Source organism: Abrus precatorius, unplaced genomic scaffold (assembly GCF_003935025.1).
Source record: "Abrus precatorius isolate BTA unplaced genomic scaffold, Abrus_2018 Scaffold2, whole genome shotgun sequence".
Classification (NCBI taxonomy): Eukaryota; Viridiplantae; Streptophyta; class Magnoliopsida; order Fabales; family Fabaceae; genus Abrus; species Abrus precatorius.
The window spans coordinates 36,698,545-36,717,582 of NW_020874362.1; the positions used below are offsets into that span (position 1 = coordinate 36,698,545).

Sequence of the window (19,038 nt, forward strand, 5' to 3'; positions counted from 1 at the left end):
AATTTAATCACTAATACAAATTATTATAAATAAAATTATTTATATTAATTAAGAAATTATTTAAAGGACTTTCAAAAATTATTACAAAATACAATAAACATGTTGTGTGAGTATGAATAAAGTAGTCTATTATCGTACCTATATTCATAAAATTGTATTAGTAATTACTCGTGTTAGTCATAGATAAACATTTATTAATCATAGGTAACATTTATGAGCATTTATGAATTCCTTTATTTCTATGACTAACACCTATCTTAAGTTACAATAACTACTATTACAACTTTCTTATTCATGCATTCAATTAAAAGTATTTTTTTTCGAATTCCCCAAGTTCAAGGAGTTTTTTCGACCTTCGGGGGTTAATTGAGTAATTGCAAGTAAGTAAAATTACTTGTGATTTAAGGCTCTTGTGGTTTCTCCAACATGTCATTGGTACCTGCCGAATATAGTTAAAGGTTTCATCTCTTTACCATTCTTGCTAAAAGGAAAAACAAAACATTTCATTTCTTGTACAATAACACTTTCATCTTATTTCTCATTTTTACTATCCTTACTTTTAATGTACATGCACTACTCTGAATCATCCACTAATATAAAATGTTTAGGTTTTTTAAGAAAAATGTGTGATAGCCATTCTTTCACCTAGAGAGAAATATAAATAAAAGAGAGAGAGAGAAGTGATAGATGTAATAAATGCTGTAATGTGATGAAAAGAGAGAGATAAAAAATATTAAATCATGGTGACACTATTTAAATATTTATAAATTGAAGGTGTTTTTTTTTAAATAAGTAGCATCTTAAGTCTTAAAAGAACATAAAACTACAAATTTGTCATATTCAACAAATATACTAAAATATTCTGCTCCAAATGCATATTAAAGAAGTTTGCTACACCCAATAAGAAAATTGTTGAAATTTATATTAACAAAAAAAATAAAAAGAAAAACAAAATTACTTTAAAAAAAATCATGGTGGTTGTCGAGCTTTCCCTAGTTCAAATTTTTTCCTATAGTTACACTACAACTTAAAATAAAATATATGCATTCAAAAACTACGTTGCATCTTACATTGTGACTTCTACGGTTCTACTCAAGTTAAGCTTTGGCCTCAATTGAGGATATCATTTTACATTACTTTCTCTTGGCAAACAAGTATTACAGAACATGAGGATGGACCAATAAAGTTAACTTAACACGATCAATTAAAGTAACAAATATACTAACTGATGAGTCATGTGGACCATAAGATTATAACCACCAGAACACCACATAATGGATTATATTTAAATTCACATACAATATAATTTTTGCAAGAATTTGCTTTATTTGGTGCATGATCACATAATGCTGCAAGTATACAGACATGTTTATCTCTTATTATTCATAAAAAACATTGAAACCCGTGGGGCCATTCAATACTTTGGCTTTGCCTTGCACATGACAAATGGGTAATACCATTCTTTTAAGGGGACGAAGCAAGCAAAGTCATTGTCAGATTATTTTGTATGTGAAAGTGGTCGATGTTCTTGGAATCAGGTTAAAATGAAAAAGTTTATATTCCACGTTGTCATAATTAAAATTTGAACATTGACCCCAAATCAATGCCAATACTCTTCATCTATATGACGTATGTCTTAGCTCAAGTATCCCTGTACTATAACAGCATTTTGGTACAATAGCTCAAATATATATAGAACATTGGTGACACCCTCTTTGGCACAAAACATAGAATCCTAGACCTGAGAACACAAAAACCATGGTGTCACCAATCTCACACTTGCCACTTCTACTCCTCCTATTGTCAGTTTCATTGACAAATTCAGCTTCAGTTCAAGAAAGTTTTGTCCAATGTCTCAACAAGAATACGGACAGAACAATTCCATTTGATTCATTAATTTACACTCCAAGCAACCCTCAATTCCCAAGCATCCTTGACTCCTCTGCTCAGAACCTAAGGTGTTTGGTGCCTTCAGCTCCAAAACCCGAGTTCATATTCACACCCTCCAGTGATTCCCAAGTCCAAGCAGCTGTAAAATGCTCCAAGAAACTTGGGGTCCATCTTAGAGTACGAAGTGGTGGCCATGACTATGAAGGAATCTCATATGTTTCTGAAATTGAAAGCCCCTTCATAGTTGTCGATTTGGTCAAACTTCGTAGCATCAATGTTGATATTAAGAGCACCACTGCTTGGGTCCAAGCTGGTGCCACAACTGGTGAACTCTATTATAGAATATATGAGAAAAGTTCAGTTCATGGTTTCCCTGCAGGACTTTGCTCAAGCATAGGAATTGGTGGGCACATTACAGGAGGTGCATATGGAGCCATGATGAGAAAGTATGGCCTTGGAGTTGATAATGTTCTAGATGCTCACATCGTTGATGCCAATGGAAGAATTCTTGATAGGAAAGCCATGGGAGAGGACCTGTTTTGGGCTATAAGAGGAGGTGGAGGTGGAAGCTTTGGTATCCTTCTTTGGTGGAAGATAAAGCTTGTTCCTGTGCCACCAACTGTGACAGTTTTTACAGTTACCAAAACCCTTGAGCAAGGTGCTACCAAGCTTCTTCACAGATGGCAGGAAGTGGCACCTTACATTGATGAAAACCTCTTTATAAGAGTCATCATTCAACCGGCTAGTGCAGGAAACAAAACTCAAAGAACTATCACAACTTCTTACAATGCTCTCTTCCTTGGTGAGGCCAGAAAACTCCTTCAAGTGATGAAGACAAGCTTTCCTGAGTTGGGTTTGACAAGAAAGGATTGCTTGGAAACTAGCTGGATCAAATCTGTGCTCTATATTGCAGGCTTTCCAAGTGACACACCCCCTGAAGTTTTGCTTAAAGGGAAATCAACATTCAAGAACTTCTTCAAGGCCAAGTCAGATTTTGTGAGAGACCCAATACCAGAAACCGGACTTGAGGGATTGTGGCAAAGGTTGCTCGCAGAAGACAGCCCCTTAATGATTTGGAACCCATATGGTGGGAAAATGAGCCAATTTTCAGAATCTGACACACCATTTCCCCACAGAAATGGAACATTATACAAAATACAGTACCTGTCTTTATGGCAAGATGGAGACAAGAATGCTGAAAAGCACATAGATTGGATTAGGAAGCTTTACAACTACATGGGTCCCTATGTGTCCAACTTCCCAAGGGAAGCATATGTGAATTACCGGGATCTTGATTTGGGAATGAACACCAAGAATAGCACAAGCTACATACAAGCACGTACTTGGGGTCAAAGGTATTTCAAGAATAACTTTGCCAGATTGGTAAAGATAAAAACCAAAGTGGATCCTCAAAATGTCTTTAGGCATGAGCAGAGCATCCCACCACTTCCAGTATGAACGTGAAATGCAAGAAATGGAAATAAGGCACTGTGTTGCTAGAATCATTATTAGACTGGTATTTATAAACTTGTGAAAGGGTTGATTAGCTAGTTTAGAACAATAAGGATACATTTACATTTGTTACTTTGTTTTTGGTCTATTAATGCTGTAAGATACTGATTAAGTGCCTAATTGTTTGTGGTGTTTGTGATTTGTGTATTTCACAAGATTATATGAGTGACTGAGGTGTTGTTTCTCAAGCAAAAAACCTGGTGTACCACTGATAGTGTTATTCTTAGACCTAAATGCTTTAAATGATTTGGTGTACATGCATATGGTTATATCCCTAATGATAGATAAGAAGAGTTTTAGAGAAGTGGAAAATGTGACGGAAGATGTTATAAGATAAAAGGAAAGGTAAAAAAGATATAAAGATAATCTGAAAGGTATAAAAATTAAAATTGATCCTTAATTATGGTTCTCAAGTGTCTCTCCTGAAAGCAAATACAAGGCTTAGCAGCTTAGTCTTATTTTCCCTCTCCCTAGCAAATAAATTCTTAGATAAATATCAAAAGTTTAGGCTTCAGCAAAATCTCATCCCCAACCCCAAGCTTCGAATTTGTAAAACCAACGTGATCTCACATTTATTTCAATTTGATGAAGACATGAAATAAAACATTAAAAACCAACAAATCAACTAGGTCCTAAAAGATTATCCTAACTTAAAAATATAATTGAAAAATCTTAATAAACTCGCATATTATGATTATTAAGATTTTGGTATCAAAATGAAGCTTAATGGTAAACTTTGATGCCACGAAGCTTATATGATACATGGCAAACCTAGATTTGTGTTTTCTTTTCATTTTCTGAAATTCATATATTACCTTTTTGTTATTATTACCTTTCTGTGCAATGGCAACTGAAAGCTGACGCGAATTATGCTGTTTCATTGAGAAATTCTCCTTTCCATTTAGAATGTTGGCAATATTTTAGTAAAATCAACTAGTTTAAAGTCAATTTTAATTTTAATCTACCTATTTTTATATATAATTTGTGAGTATGAATTAAAAAAACAACTTTTTTAATTTTTTTAAACAGGAATACTTTGAATAGTTAGTTCTTTTTCTTATTAAGTCAAGTGATTTTTTTACATTAACTATTTATTTTGATTTTTCTAATTTATTTTTACTTTATAATTTAATTTCATAAAATATTTTTTTAATAATTATAATACTTTTTGAAATTTGTTAAAATTCAAAATACATACAGTTGATTATTAATTAGATTAAACTGTATAAATGAATCTAACCCGAGAAATAAAGATATTATTATAATAATCATGCATCTAAAATTATATTTTGTGAAATCATTTTAATAATGTATTGTTTTAAAATTAAATTTTAAATAAGTATTTTTTTTAAATTATCTCAATCCCATTTTTAACCAAAATTAAATCAAGTTTTTGAACTCCAATCTAAATACACTTTGCTTAATTTTTTTCTTAAATTTATTAAATTGAAGTATTGTTGGGCTTTCAAATAAGCTTCAGTTTATGTGGCCGTCAGTGGGTCTCATTCGGCTGTGTTTTTTTAATTTCTTAGGCTGAGTAAGGGAAGAAATTTCATTCAGCTGTTGCAAGTATTAAATCAATCTTGATTCAATAATATACTTTAATATAATATTATTTTTTAATTTATCGTTTATATATAAATTGTAAGTATTAAATTTTTTTTTTAAGTTTTTAATCATTAAATAGAAACATTTTTAAGAATATTTTCAAACAAGAGTTTCAAAAGATTAATTTTCTTTTTTTATACCAAGTATTTTTTTATATTATGTATCTATTTTTATTTTAATATTAGTTTAATTTTTAATAATTATTTTAAATTTTATTTAATATAATAAAATTTTATTCGTAATGATTACCATATTCAAAATTTTTAATTTATTAAATTTAAAATAGTAATATAGTACATTTTAAATATTTAAAAAATTAATTTATTTCAAAAAACAGACACTAGTATTATTTTAATAGTTCTCTTGCAGCGCTTTTTTTTCTTATATAAATACATATGGGATTAATTTTTTATATATGATATTTAGAAATAATATATAAAAATGTAATATTTTAAAAAATACAAAATACGAGAGTTAAAAATTATTATTGGAAATTTTTATATAGGTATATAAATTCAAAAATAAAAAAGTTATAAAGTATACAAAATTGTTAGTAGTAATTTTTAAAAAAGATTTTAAAAAAATTGTCAATGAAAATATTTAAAATAAAATAAAATATTTTAAAAGTAATATGTAGTTTTTAGTTTAAAAGTTGTTATTAACGATTTTTAAAAAAATTTCATATTTTTTAATTTTATAAAAAATCATATTTTTATAATTTTAAAATGAAAAACCATAAAAAAAAAACCTATAAATAAAAGTAAATAAAAAAAATAGTATAATGTTATATGCAATATGAAGTTTTAGTGAACGAATGAAACTGAAACACTGTCCTCTGCAGTTGCCTGCCGACAACTTCCGTTTACCAGCAACGAAGGGATGCGTCCAACTTTTCCCATGAAAAGGCATAAAAACCTTATGGCAATGATTTCTATATCAAATCAATAATTTAATCACCATCAAGGTAATAATAATTAAATGTAGATTTTTAATATCATATGAAATGTTCTGTAACAAATTAATAAATCAATATAAGTAAACAAACGTTTTATATAATATATGAATAATTTTAAATTTAAATAATAAATAAAGATATAATTGTTATTTTCAATATTAATAAGAAATAATTCATTATACTATTGCAAAGAAAATCTTTGTCATTATAGATTTCTTAAACCGGTTCCAAAATTCTTATAATTTAAATAAGCTATTATTTATGTACATATATTTGAAAGATACTCTAAAATTTATTAATCCACCACATATGTAATATATTTAAGAACTTAAAACTTCAAAATATTTTCATTCCTTGAACTTTAGTTGAAAACTTCAATATTTTATTTATTTATTATTTATAATTATTAAGAATTTTTATTTGTTTCATGAAAAATCTGATTAACCAACTTTTTTTAACTTATAATTATAATTATAATTATTTATAAGACCCTTAAATCATTCTCTGTATTTTATACTTATCACAATAATTCAATATACTTTTCAGCATCAATTCCCTTTCCTTTGTTTATGCTTATCATTAACACATAATTCAAAATTTGATTTTGAAAATTTATTTTTATTAATTTTATAAAAAAAAGTTGATAATATTTGATTGTGACTTTCGTATATTTTAAAACTAAATTTTTATTTTTAAAATTTCATTCTTCATCTAATCATAACCCGAGTCGTAACCTTATCTATGAAACTTTCATTACTTTTTAGCAAGAAAAAGTTTTAATGGGATTATATAAATTAAAATCTATGAAAGTAGCTAGTGTTTGCATACATATAAATAACGTGTACATAGGGAAACAAAATATCATCACCATAATTATGAAATAAAAAGGGAAATGTTAATAAGATGAATGCAAATTTGAGAGTAGATATATTTGAGTAATGTATTACGGATTCAATTAAAGTTAAAGACTATGGAAAGTATTATTATTTTTATAAGTGGAAATTAAAGCAATAAGTCTTATATATTATAAAGCAGTTTGATAATATTCTTATGTTCCACGATGTAATAATTAAAATTGGATCATTGATCCCAAATCAATCTATACAATAGAACATTGGTGACACTCTCTGGCACACAACATGAAATCCTATACCTGAGATCACAAACCATGGTGGCACCAATATCATACTTGCCACTTCTACTCCTCCTATTATCAGTTTCATTGATAAATTCAGCTTCAATTAAAGAAAGTTTTGTCCAATGTCTCAACAAAAATTCGGACAGAAGATTTCCATTTGATTCATCAATCTACACTCCAAACAGTCCTTCATTCACAAGCATCCTTAACTCCACTGCTTGTAACCTACGGTATTTGGTGCCTTCAGCTCCAAAACCCGAGTTTATATTCACACCCTCCAGTGATTCTCATGTCCAAGCAGCTGTAATATGCTCCAAGAAACTTAGGGTCCATCTTAGAGTACGAAGTGGTGGCCATGACTATGAAGGAATCTCGTATGTTTCTGAAATCGAAAGCCCCTTCATAGTTGTAGATTTGGTCAAACTTCGTGGCATCAATGTTGATATTAAGAGCAACACTGCCTGGGTCCAAGCTGGTGTCACAAATGGTGAAGTTATTACAGAATATATGAAAAAAGTTCAGTTCATGGTTTCCCTTCAGGACTTTGCACAAGCTTAGGAATTGGTGGGCACATTACAGGAGGTGCATATGGAGCCATGATGAGAAAGTATGGCCTTGGTGCTGATAATGTTCTAGACGCTCAAATTGTTGATGCCAATGGAAGAATTCTTGATAGGAAAGCCATGGGAGAGGACCTGTTTTGGGCTATAAGAGGAGGTGGAGGTGGAAGCTTTGGTATCCTTCTTTGGTGGAAGATAAAGCTTGTTCCTGTGCCACCAACTGTGACAGTTTTTACAGTTACCAAAACCCTTGAGCAAGGTGCTACCAAGCTTCTTCATAGGTGGCAGGAAGTGGCACCCTATATTGATGAGAACCTCTTCATAAGAGTCATGATTCAACCTGTCACTGCAGAAAAAACAAAACAGAGAGAACTGTCGCAACTTCTTACAATGCTCTCTTCCTTGGTGATGCCAGAAAACTCCTCCAAGTCATGAAGACAAGCTTTCCTGAGTTGGGTTTGACACGAAAGGATTGTTTGGAAACTAGTTGGATCAAGTCTATGGTCTATTTTGCAGGGTTTCCAAGTGACACACCCCCTGAAGTTTTGCTTACAGGGAAATCAACATTCAAGAACTTCTTCAAGGCCAAGTCAGATTTAGTGAGAGAACCAATACCTGAAACCGGACTCGAGGGATTGTGGCAAAGGTTGCTTATAGAAGACAGCCCCTTGATGTTTTGGAGCCCATATGGTGGAAAGATGAGCCAATTTTCAGAATCTGACACCCCTTTTCCTCACAGAAACGGAACACTATACAAAATTCTATACCTGTCTATATGGCAAGATGGAGACAAGAATGTTGCAAAGCACATAGATTGGATTAGGAATCTTTACAACTACATGGGTCCTTATGTGTCTAATTTTCCTAGGGAAGCATATGTTAATTACCGAGATCTTGATTTGGGAATGAACACCAAGAATAGCTCAAGCTACATACAAGCAAGTGCTTGGGGTCAAAGGTATTTCAAGAATAACTTTGAAAGGTTGGTAAAGATAAAGACCAAAGTGGATCCTCAGGCATGAGCAAAGCATCCCGCCAGTCCCAGTTTGAACCAAATAATGCAAAAGGTTGGAAAACAAGGCAATGAGTTGTTGCTTCAATCATCGATAGAGTGGTCTACGTAAGTTTGTGAAATAAGGATACATTTACATTTTGTTACTTTGTTTTTGGTCAATTGATGTTGTAAGATACTGATTAAGTGCCTAATTGCTTTTTGTGTTTGTCATTTGTGTATTTCACAATATTATGTGAATGACTGAGGTGTTGTTTCTCAAGCAAAAACTGTGGTAACACACTAATGATCTTATTCTTAGACCTGAATTCTTAAATGATTAGTATACATGCATATGGTTTATATCCTTAATGAAATCTAAGAAGAGAAAAAGTAGAAATAAAAAATGTGATGGGTGATGTGATATGATAAAAAGAAAGACATAAAGAGAGAATTAAAGTAAAACAGACATAAATATTCTTTGCAAGGGAATAAAAAAATTTGATCTCTTAAATACAAATATGATTCTCAAGTATGTTACTCGACAGCACATACAAAGGTTAGCGATTCAGTTTTATAATCCCTATCCCTGGCAAATAAATTCTTCGATCAAAATCAAAATTTAGGCTTCAGCAAAATCTCATCCCAAACTTTGAATTTGTAAAATCAATGCAATCTCAAAGTTTAGGAAGCATAATTATTTTGTTGGCACTGGTGACCTCCATTTGAATTTGATTTAGAATTGAAATAGAACATTTAAAACCAACAATTCAACTAGGTACTGAAAGAGAATCCTAACTTAAAAACTGGAACTAAAATTCTTATCAAACTTGCATATTATGATGAATTAGATATTAAACTTCCATGTCACGAATCTTTCCTAAATGAAATCCAAGTCACGACAAACCTAGTGGTTTGTGTTCTCTTTTCATTTTCTGAAACCATACATTACCTTCTTCTTGTTATTAAAAAGCCACAGCTTATATGTTCACAAGTCACAGCCGGGGAATGGGCAATGGCAACTGAAAGCTGAAGCGAATTATGGTGTATTTTGTTTCATGTTGAACCACTTAAAAACCTATTTCATTGAGAAATTTTGCCTCAAATTTAGTAAGTTTGGCAATATTTTAGTAAAATAAACTAGTTTGAAACCAAATTTAATCTTATCCTGATTAACTTTTATATATAATTTGAGTATAAATTTTTAAATAACAACAGTTTTAAGAACCTCCTCAAATGATAATACTTTGAATAATTAGTTTTCTTTTCATCATGTAATTTTTTCTACATTAAATATTTGTTTTACATTTTTTAATTTTATTTTTAATTTAAAATTTAACTATTTATTTAATTTATTGAATATAATAAATTACTTATTATTAATAATTATAACATTTTTGCTTTATTAAGTTTTCAAAGGCATACAATATATTTTAATTAATTATTTGAAAATTTTATTTAATTTAATAATACTTATACAGTGTCCATAAAATTAAGTTTGTATAATGCAATTAATAATGTCCAATAATATAACTTTAGCATCCATTATTCTAAAATAATTGAATAGATCTGGTGGATTTTTAATTTAAAATTATCATACATCATTTCTTAATTCTACCTAACATGCTCTGGTTGACGTTGACGGCATCCGCTGATTATTTTGGACTTTCATGTATGTTGTAAATGTTTCTTATTTGCAGGGCCTGAAATTTAAATCTAGAACAATTTGAAATTTTTCCAATATTTTTTAAATATTAAATAGAAATATATCATTTTATTCTCTCAGCATATTAAAAATTTATTTTAACTTAGTACTTTTATTAAATATTTTAAAAATTTGTTGAAAGGTGCTCGTGATTCTAACTTCTTATGATCTTACCAAAAATAGATTATAATTGATTGATTATTATGCGTTGAAGACCTACCGGCCCCGTTTGTCAGCCACCATCGGTGACTAAAAGTGTGTCCATTTGGATTTTTTTTATGTTTAATTTTTGCATAAAATATTTAAATTAAACATAAAAATAAGATATAATTTGTTTTATTTTATTTTAAATTAAAAATATCAGCATTTCTATTATATTTAAATCGAATAAAATTACAATAGTTAAAAATATTCTTCATTTCAGTATTTAACATTGCGTTTCTTAATATTCAAATTAATTTCATTTAAATATGATATTGCAATTAAATTATTAATTTTTAAAATTTAATTAATTTCTTTGTTTTATATAATTTTAATTTAAGTTAGAGATGGATGATTCAACAAAAAAAAAATTAACATAACTTTTTTCAGTATATCAAAATATAGAATTATAAAAAGTTAATAAGATGAACGAAAATTTGAGAGCAAATGCGAGCAAAAAAGAGTAATGTATTCCATCCTTTTGAATTTATCTATAATTTTATAAGTATATTATAAAAATAATATTATATGATAAAATAATTAAATTAAAAAATTTATTATATAAAAATATTAAAAAAATAAATCTACAAGTTTTATTCTTAAAATAAGTATATCTTTTTTAACGTCATAAAAGTTTTATCAATAGATGAGTAGATGTGAATTGTTTTTAGGTATTTGCTGTAATGTTCGTAAATTTTACTTTTTTAAATTAATAGTTATAATTTTTTTAATACCTTAAAAATAAAAAATATTAATTGTTTTAATTAAATTACTAATTCTATTATTTATTAATCTAAAATTAATGGTTAAAATTGTTCTAACGAATAAGAGAGAGTATCGTACTCTCTCAATTTCGAACGGTAAATTTTATTTTATTTTTATATTAAAAAAATGGTTTACATTTGAAGAATATAAAAAAGCTTTCGTGAAAAAAGAAAAAACCCGTGACGAGAATAAGAAACTGCATCGAGATTCCCGGTGCCGGTGCCGGTGCCGGTGCCGGTGGCTTCTCCTTCAGAACTTGCTTGGAAAATTCTTTTCTTATTATACAATTTTTTCTGCCATTTTACCTTTATTTAACAAAAGAAAAAAGTAGAAGGATTGTTCTCTTTCGAGTCAAACTATTCCATAGAAACTCCATAAGAGGATTAGACATTGGCTGGCGTAATATACGATTTTGGTAGACATGGTAGTGGGAAAAATATTGTGCATGTAGGAAAAATAACGAAATTATTTCACACAATAATCTTAGGTGTGGATTGTATTTTGTTGAATACTGAATGCTAAAAATTCCACATTGTGATTGTCATGATTTTCCATTACACCACTGTGTGTGAACCAAATAACACATAATAACCATTCATGTGACGTTTGCCTTAGCTCAATTACACGTATATTGCCACAACAAAGTAGCATTAGGAAGTAGCAACAACAAGTGTATATATACAAGCCAAACACGCCTTTTATTTTAACACAAGAGAAGAGACAGCTGAAAGCAAAGAATGATGCAGTCTCTAAGATTCATCATAGCAAGTTTTGTGGTGGTGTTATCCGTTTCACTCACCACTTCAGTCCCAATTGAAGAAGCATTCAACCATTGTCTAACACTCCACTCTCAAACAAACCAATTTCCCTCTTCAATCTACACTTCAACCAATGGTTCCTACACTTCAATCCTTGAGTCCACTGCACAAAATCTAAGGTACTTGTTGCCTTCAGTGCCAAAACCAGATTTCATATTCACCCCTTTTCATGATTCTCAAGTCCAAGCAGCAGTGATATGTGCAAAACAGCTTGGTATTCACATGAGAGTGAGAAGTGGAGGGCATGACTATGAAGGCCTCTCTTATGTTTCTCTTATTGAGAAGCCATTCATGATCCTAGACTTGGTCAAACTTCGTGAAGTCAATGTTGATGTAGCACACAACACTGCTTGGATTCAAGCTGGTGCCACTATTGGTGAAGTTTATTACAGGATTTCAGAGAAAAGTCCAGTGCACGGTTTCCCTGCAGGGCTTTGCTCAAGCTTGGGTATTGGGGGGCATATCACAGGAGGTGCATATGGTTCCATGATGAGAAAGTATGGTCTTGGTGCTGACAATGTCCTAGATGCTAAAATTGTCGATGCTAATGGCAGGATTCTTGATAGATCAACTATGGGGGAGGACCTCTTTTGGGCTATAAGAGGAGGTGGTGGAGGCAGCTTTGGAGTTATTCTGTGGTGGAAGATCAAGTTGGTTCCTGTGCCACAAACTGTGACTGTTTTCACAGTAACTAAGACCTGGGAACAAGGAGGAAACAAGATTCTTCATAGATGGCAGCAAGTGGCTCCAAATATTGATGAGGACCTCTTTATTAGAGTCATCATTCAACCAGGGAATAGTAGTGTTCCTGGCCAAAGAACTGTTACCACTTCTTACAATGCTCTTTTTCTTGGTGGTGCTGATAGACTTCTTCAAGTTATGAAGCGAAGTTTTCCTGAATTGGGTTTGACAAAAAAGGATTGTTTGGAAACTAGCTGGATCAAATCTGTGCTTTATATTGCTGGCTATCCTGATGGAACAGCCCCAGAAGTTCTGCTCCAAGGGAAATCCACTTCCAAGGCTTACTTCAAAGCCAAATCAGATTTTGTAAGGCAAGTAATCCCAGAAAATTCCCTCAATGCACTATGGAAAATTTTTCTGCAGGATGATGGACCCTTAATGATTTGGAATCCCTATGGAGGAATGATGAGTAGGATTGCAGAATCTGCAACCCCTTTTCCTCATAGAAAAGGAACACTCTACAAAATTCAGTATGTAACTGGATGGCTTGACGGAGAGAAGAGTATGGCCAAGCATATGAACTGGATGAGGAAATTTTATTTCTTCATGGCTCCCTATGCTTCACAGTATCCAAGGGAAGCTTATGTGAATTATAGAGATTTGGATATAGGGATGAACCAGAAGAATAACACAATGTTTTCTAATGCTTGCTCTTGGGGATATAGGTATTTCAAGGGTAACTTTAACAGGTTAGTAAAGGTTAAAACCAAAGTTGATCCATCTAATTTCTTTAGGCATGAGCAGAGCATCCCTCCATTGCCAACTGGTAAGAGAGGGTAAATTGGCAAGAACAGGAGAATATCAAAGGGTATAGCACTGTACTATGGCTAGAATGTTATATCAATATGGCAAAATCTGTCTGCAAGTCGAATTAGTAACATGAGAATAAAGATTCTTAATTCATATATTTATGTCTTTATTGACTTCTTCTATAATCTGATGCATGAACACTTTAGTTCCCTTGCCATTAGTTGTTTATGTGCACTTGTGATTATGAAATGGGAAAAGCATGGGAGATTCTTTTGGTGTTGACGCGATTGTTTTAGTAATTATACTTGACCTCAACAACTATTGCACTCTACCTTTTATGTTAAGAAGTGAGAGAACTCAATTTATAAACTGTGTAAGGGTTAATTGAGTTTTTTACCCTTCTCTTTACCACACAGAAGGCAAGGTATGAGGATAGAGTGAAAATATAAGGTTTTAAAAGAAAGAAATGTATTGATTTAACTATTAAAAATTAATATTATATTTTAAAATTACGTTTTAACTCTTTCTGAAAGGTAAAAAAATATTTTTAAACATAGATAATACTTTTTTTATGAGTTTGGTTAACTTCAGTATAAAAATAAGTAACTAATAATAAATAAATTTTATTAGAAAAATAATTATTTATTTTATTTTTATAACTTTAATATAATAATTATGTATTTTTTACATAAAAAAATTTTATTTATGAATGTTTAAACTTAATTATAAGGGCTTAAGATAATAAGACTCTTTTTTTATGTATCTCTTTTTATATATTATTCATCTAACTCACATTTTTATTTAAAAATTTTAAATTATTTACTATATTCTTTTTACTTAATTTAAATTGTATATTATTTTCTTGTTTTTTATGTTATAAAAAGTACTTTTTATTTTTTTAACAATTAAAATAAAAAAAGTCTCCTCTCCCACAATTTCACATTTAGTGAATATGACTTTTGATCATGGGTTTTACCTTCCTATTCCTACTTCTTTGTATTTTTCCTAAACAAAATAATCAAAATGGTATTCTTTTTTTCGTGATCTTTCCCTCATAATTTTTCCTCGCAATTTATATTTATCCAAACACAGGAAAATTTGGTTAAAGATATTACAAACAAATGTCAACTTAAGTTGGCTTGCTAGTGAGTTTTGAACAAACCGCAATAATAGTGATAATAGCATCACTTATTCCTCAAAATGGATCTCAAAATCTTCCCAAATGGCAGCACTATCTTCATCTTTTATTCAATTACATTTAATTCCCACGATAAAAAATTTTTATTTATTATTATGAATAATAAAATTATCATAAGTACTAATATTATTTATAAGTATTTTGAAAATACCTTAAACTAATAAGTAATAGTAAAATAAATATTGATTCTAGAAAAAATTATGGAATATAAATTATAATTTTTATATTATATAATATAATAATTATAATAAATTAGTATATAATAAAATATTTTTGCATTTTAGGAAAAATTTGTTATATAAATATTTGATTATATATGATAATTGAATAATATATTATATTATAATTGAAGAAAAATAAAAGTAGATAAAATAATGATTAAAATTTAATTTTAAAATTGATACCTGTATGATGTATATATATAATATAATTATTAGACTTACTCAGTTTCCCCGCCTCTGTTGTCGTTTTCTGTTTTGTTTTTTTGTACTTTCTAGTTTCCACTCCTAACACGAATCGGACATACCTCATTTATCGTTACTTTATTTTTTTTTCTTTTACCTGAATTCAACTTTAAGAAAAGTACATCTTCTTGCCTACTCCTTTTTATTTTTATTAAAGTATACATATTAAAAAAATTAATTATTTTATTATGGTAATTGGATAAGATTTTTAATATATTTTTATCAGTGATTTCTTTTTGTTTTATTTATCAGTATAATATTGAATTTATATATTTAAATTTGTACATAAATAAAAAATATTAATTAATATTATCTTAAATGTTTATATAAATAGATAAATAAATAAAAATATTTTGTAAATCCATAAATACAAAGATAGTATAATGTTAATAATGGGATCCATGCTTGTTTGAAGTGATATTCAATTCGAAGATTGATAAGACACTAACTTTGAATTGATAGTAGTTGGATACTAAGAAAGTGTAGTTAACAATAATCAATCGAAAGTCGGTCAATTCTGTTTTCAATTACCTAATTATAATCATGCATATATTCCTTTTTAAGCTTTAAACATTTTTTCTCTCTTTTAACCTCTATTTTTAAAAAATATATATTATTGAATTTTGAAAAAAAAATAAAATCCAAGCGATGCATATTCCCTCATAACTTGTGACATTGCACCGATTTATTGGGTTGTGCTTTTAATTTGTTTTTAAAAATGCCCTCTTAATTCCATGATAGACACTAAGGATTATTCTACCACGTATAATAGAAATTAGGATTCATGAGAAGATGAAAGTTATAACAGAAAGGACTGAGCAAAGGTAGGCCAGTTTTCTGCCAAAAAATTGATATATATTATCAAATTTTACAGGATGTTTGACACAAGATGGTGACACTTTAACCCTCAGAAACATCAATTAAGGATAAAAATAATTAGAGAAACAAAACATAAATTATTGACATGTTTTGTTTGAACTCCTGAATTGACTATGAGCTTAATCAAAGAACAAAAGCAGCTTCGACAGTAATTTATCTACGTTTGGCATACACCTTTGATGGAGGAGGAACTGTTCCGAAAACCTTATCCCACAGCGGTGAAGTGATTCCGAAGCCATAGCTGTGAAGCCGATAATGATGATTTAAGTGGTATTTCTGAAAAATAATGATCATAAGAATTATTATTTGTCTTTTTTGGCTTACAAAATTTAGATAGATATATAATACAGACAGGTGCAACACAACAAGAATATGGCAATGCCATGATTGAAAAAGAACGATGCAAACACCACAGAAAAGGAAATGAGATGATCCAAATCTCTAATAGAGTTGAGAGGAGAGTGCTATCATATTGTACGACTAGTGCAAGAGACTCGTAAGTATAAATAAGATAAAATCAATGCCTGAATATTAACTGTAAATGAATTTGATGTCCTTCAATTTCTAATCAAATTAAATATCAACAAATGCTAAAAGACCAATCTTTGATCAGCCAATGCGTATAGTAAATTACATAACTATTTATTAAGTGATGAGGGTTTTGCTTAGTAACATATTGGGGTAAGGGCTTGTAATTTAGCAGTCATCCAGTTAAAAATGAAGGGGAAGTGCCTTTACCTTGAGCTTTTGGGGCACTGCAGACTTTGGTTGACCATGGTGCAAGTAGTAATGGGTGCAATCATACATCACATAGCCCAACAAAATACCTCCAAACATAGCAGGAGCAGTTTCAGGGGTGCTTACAACCTTCACCAAGTTCCAGAACTGAACATGGCAGACAAAAACACTTGCATCAATTCATGGAACCTCTTATAGAAATATATGAATTGCTGAGCAATCATTTTGTAAAATGTCATGAAGATTTTCTGGCCGTTTTCGAAAGAAAAATTTTCACGGCAAAGATACAGGACATGATCTCTTCAAACATAAATTCAATATCATTTCTTGTTTAATGAGATATTGTCAATAGTTCTTCTACTAGGAGTCATCCTATCTGTTACTATGATGAACTAAATTGGCACGTATCAAGCACAAAACCCACACAAGAGAATACTGGCGTCGATTTTTTCTATGTATTAAAACATAGTTACTGATTAATAATTGTTTTAGGATAAAATATGATTTTAATACTGTAATCATGCCTAAATTTAACTAAAGTCTTTCAAAAACTTTTATTAATCTTAATCTTCATGAATTTTAAACTTCAAAAATAATATTTGTTATTACTTGCGACATGACACATATCTAAACTTCATGAATTCTCTTACTAAGTAGAAATATAGCAATAGAAATGCATTAATTAGACTATAGTGTGGTAGAAAAGAGATACCGGAATGGCTAATATAGCGGCAGCTGCAGGGGGGAAAACGAGTCTCATGCTATCCATTGGGTGCTTATGGTGGCAACCATGGAGAAGATAATGCAAGGTGTTTCCCCTGATGCAAAAGACAAATTAATGAATATGATGCATGAATGTGGAAAACATAACACATAAGGGAAAGGGAGGGAGAGAGAGAGAGGGAACCAGTAGCTGGTGGTTTGAATGTGGAAAAGAAAACGATGCAATGTGTATTCGGCCAAAGTCCAAAAGAAGATGCCAAGAATGACGAACAGAGTAACATCACGAGAAGGTAGCCCTACTTTTACAGAGCAAGAAATGAACCAACTCGCAACTGGCACCCACACGGTTGGAATCACGTACCACGGAGTGCGCGTCAAAAGCTGTTCCAATTTCCAAATTCCAAATTCCAATCCAATGAAATACCAATCTTATTATTATTTTGAACTACCATGAAATTAGGAATGTACCTCCATAAAAGCGTTTTGGAAAAAACGAGGGCCTTCTTTGCTTATGATAGGCTGGTGAACCCATTCATCATAGGCTTCTCCGAGATGCCCAACCTGCGAAGCAACGAAATGAGTGGCAATTCAAATATTAATGTTAATGTATGTTTGAAACAAGACAACATGCGACAGGTGCCTGAAAAACAAGGGGCTTATTCAAATCAACGGCGAATTTGTGAGCAACCATCTTGCGAGTGAAGGGAAAAGCAGATCTGGAAAATTGAAAGAAAGGAAGAGAGAGATCCAAAGCGGAACTCCCTCTTCGCGTGAGAGGGAGTTGAAGTGCGATATGTATTCAACGGAATGTGAAGGGAATGTGAAGTCGAAGCTCTACTTTATGTTACAGCTTCGTTCCGTTTTAACCGTTAATTTCGTGTCTCAGAATAGAAAACAACACCGCTTTTCCGCCATTGCTTTCCTCCTTCACCGCCTTGGATGCACCCACGCACACTTGTTTCTTTCTTTTTTCTTTTTTCTTTTTTCTTTTTTCTTTTTCTTAACGCCATTTTACTATATTAAATAAATTTCAATTCCTTTTCTTCTGAAAGGGTGCGCTCAAATGAATATTTTAAATTTTACAACTTTTTAAAAATAATATTATAATTTAAAAATTATAAAATTGGAAAATCAAAATTAAATTAAATTAAAAAACTATATGTTCAATACAAAAGAAATTCACGGCATAACAAAGAAATGAACTTTTAAATACTTTTATTTAAGTATTTTTTAAAAATATGATTATTTAAGATTGATTATTTAACTTTTAAATAAAAACTCTAGTCATTATTTTTCCTTTTTTTCATAGTTCAACTCAAGTATCTAAATATTACTGAATATCTTGGGATTTTCTATTTAATGATGCTAGTAGATCACCTTAAAGATGTCCTTATAATGTGAA

At 30.3% G+C, this 19,038-nt stretch overlaps 3 protein-coding genes and 1 pseudogene across 4 annotated transcripts; 3 read left to right on the plus strand and 1 right to left on the minus strand.

Annotated features, from left to right (window-relative positions):
• Nucleotides 1-1,727: 1,727 nt before the first annotated feature.
• On the plus strand, nt 1,728-3,585 carry LOC113858051 (berberine bridge enzyme-like 13). The gene has a single exon (XM_027490470.1). It carries the CDS (start codon nt 1,759-1,761, stop codon nt 3,346-3,348), a length of 1,590 nt encoding a protein of 529 aa, XP_027346271.1. The 5' UTR covers nt 1,728-1,758; the 3' UTR covers nt 3,349-3,585.
• Nucleotides 3,586-7,133: 3,548 nt separating this feature from the next.
• LOC113859973 lies at nt 7,134-8,713 on the plus strand (annotated as a pseudogene).
• A 3,333-nt stretch (nt 8,714-12,046) lies between these two features.
• LOC113858566 (berberine bridge enzyme-like 13) lies at nt 12,047-13,686 on the plus strand. Its single transcript, XM_027491262.1, has one exon. It carries the CDS (start codon nt 12,063-12,065, stop codon nt 13,662-13,664), a length of 1,602 nt encoding a protein of 533 aa, XP_027347063.1. The 5' UTR covers nt 12,047-12,062; the 3' UTR covers nt 13,665-13,686.
• A 2,451-nt stretch (nt 13,687-16,137) lies between these two features.
• LOC113859182 (dihydroceramide fatty acyl 2-hydroxylase FAH1-like) lies at nt 16,138-18,633 on the minus strand. Of its 2 annotated transcripts, none has more exons than XM_027491997.1 (6): nt 18,277-18,633; nt 18,105-18,197; nt 17,821-18,017; nt 17,626-17,731; nt 16,914-17,060; nt 16,138-16,451 (listed from the first exon to the last, which is right to left on the minus strand). In XM_027491997.1, exons 1-6 carry the CDS (start codon nt 18,325-18,327, stop codon nt 16,329-16,331), a joined length of 717 nt encoding a protein of 238 aa, XP_027347798.1. In that variant the 5' UTR covers nt 18,328-18,633; the 3' UTR covers nt 16,138-16,328. The 2 variants fall into 2 exon arrangements, with proteins under 2 accessions (XP_027347798.1, XP_027347799.1); XM_027491998.1 differs by having other exon boundaries at nt 16,139-16,451; nt 18,475-18,633.
• Nucleotides 18,634-19,038: the final 405 nt, after the last annotated feature.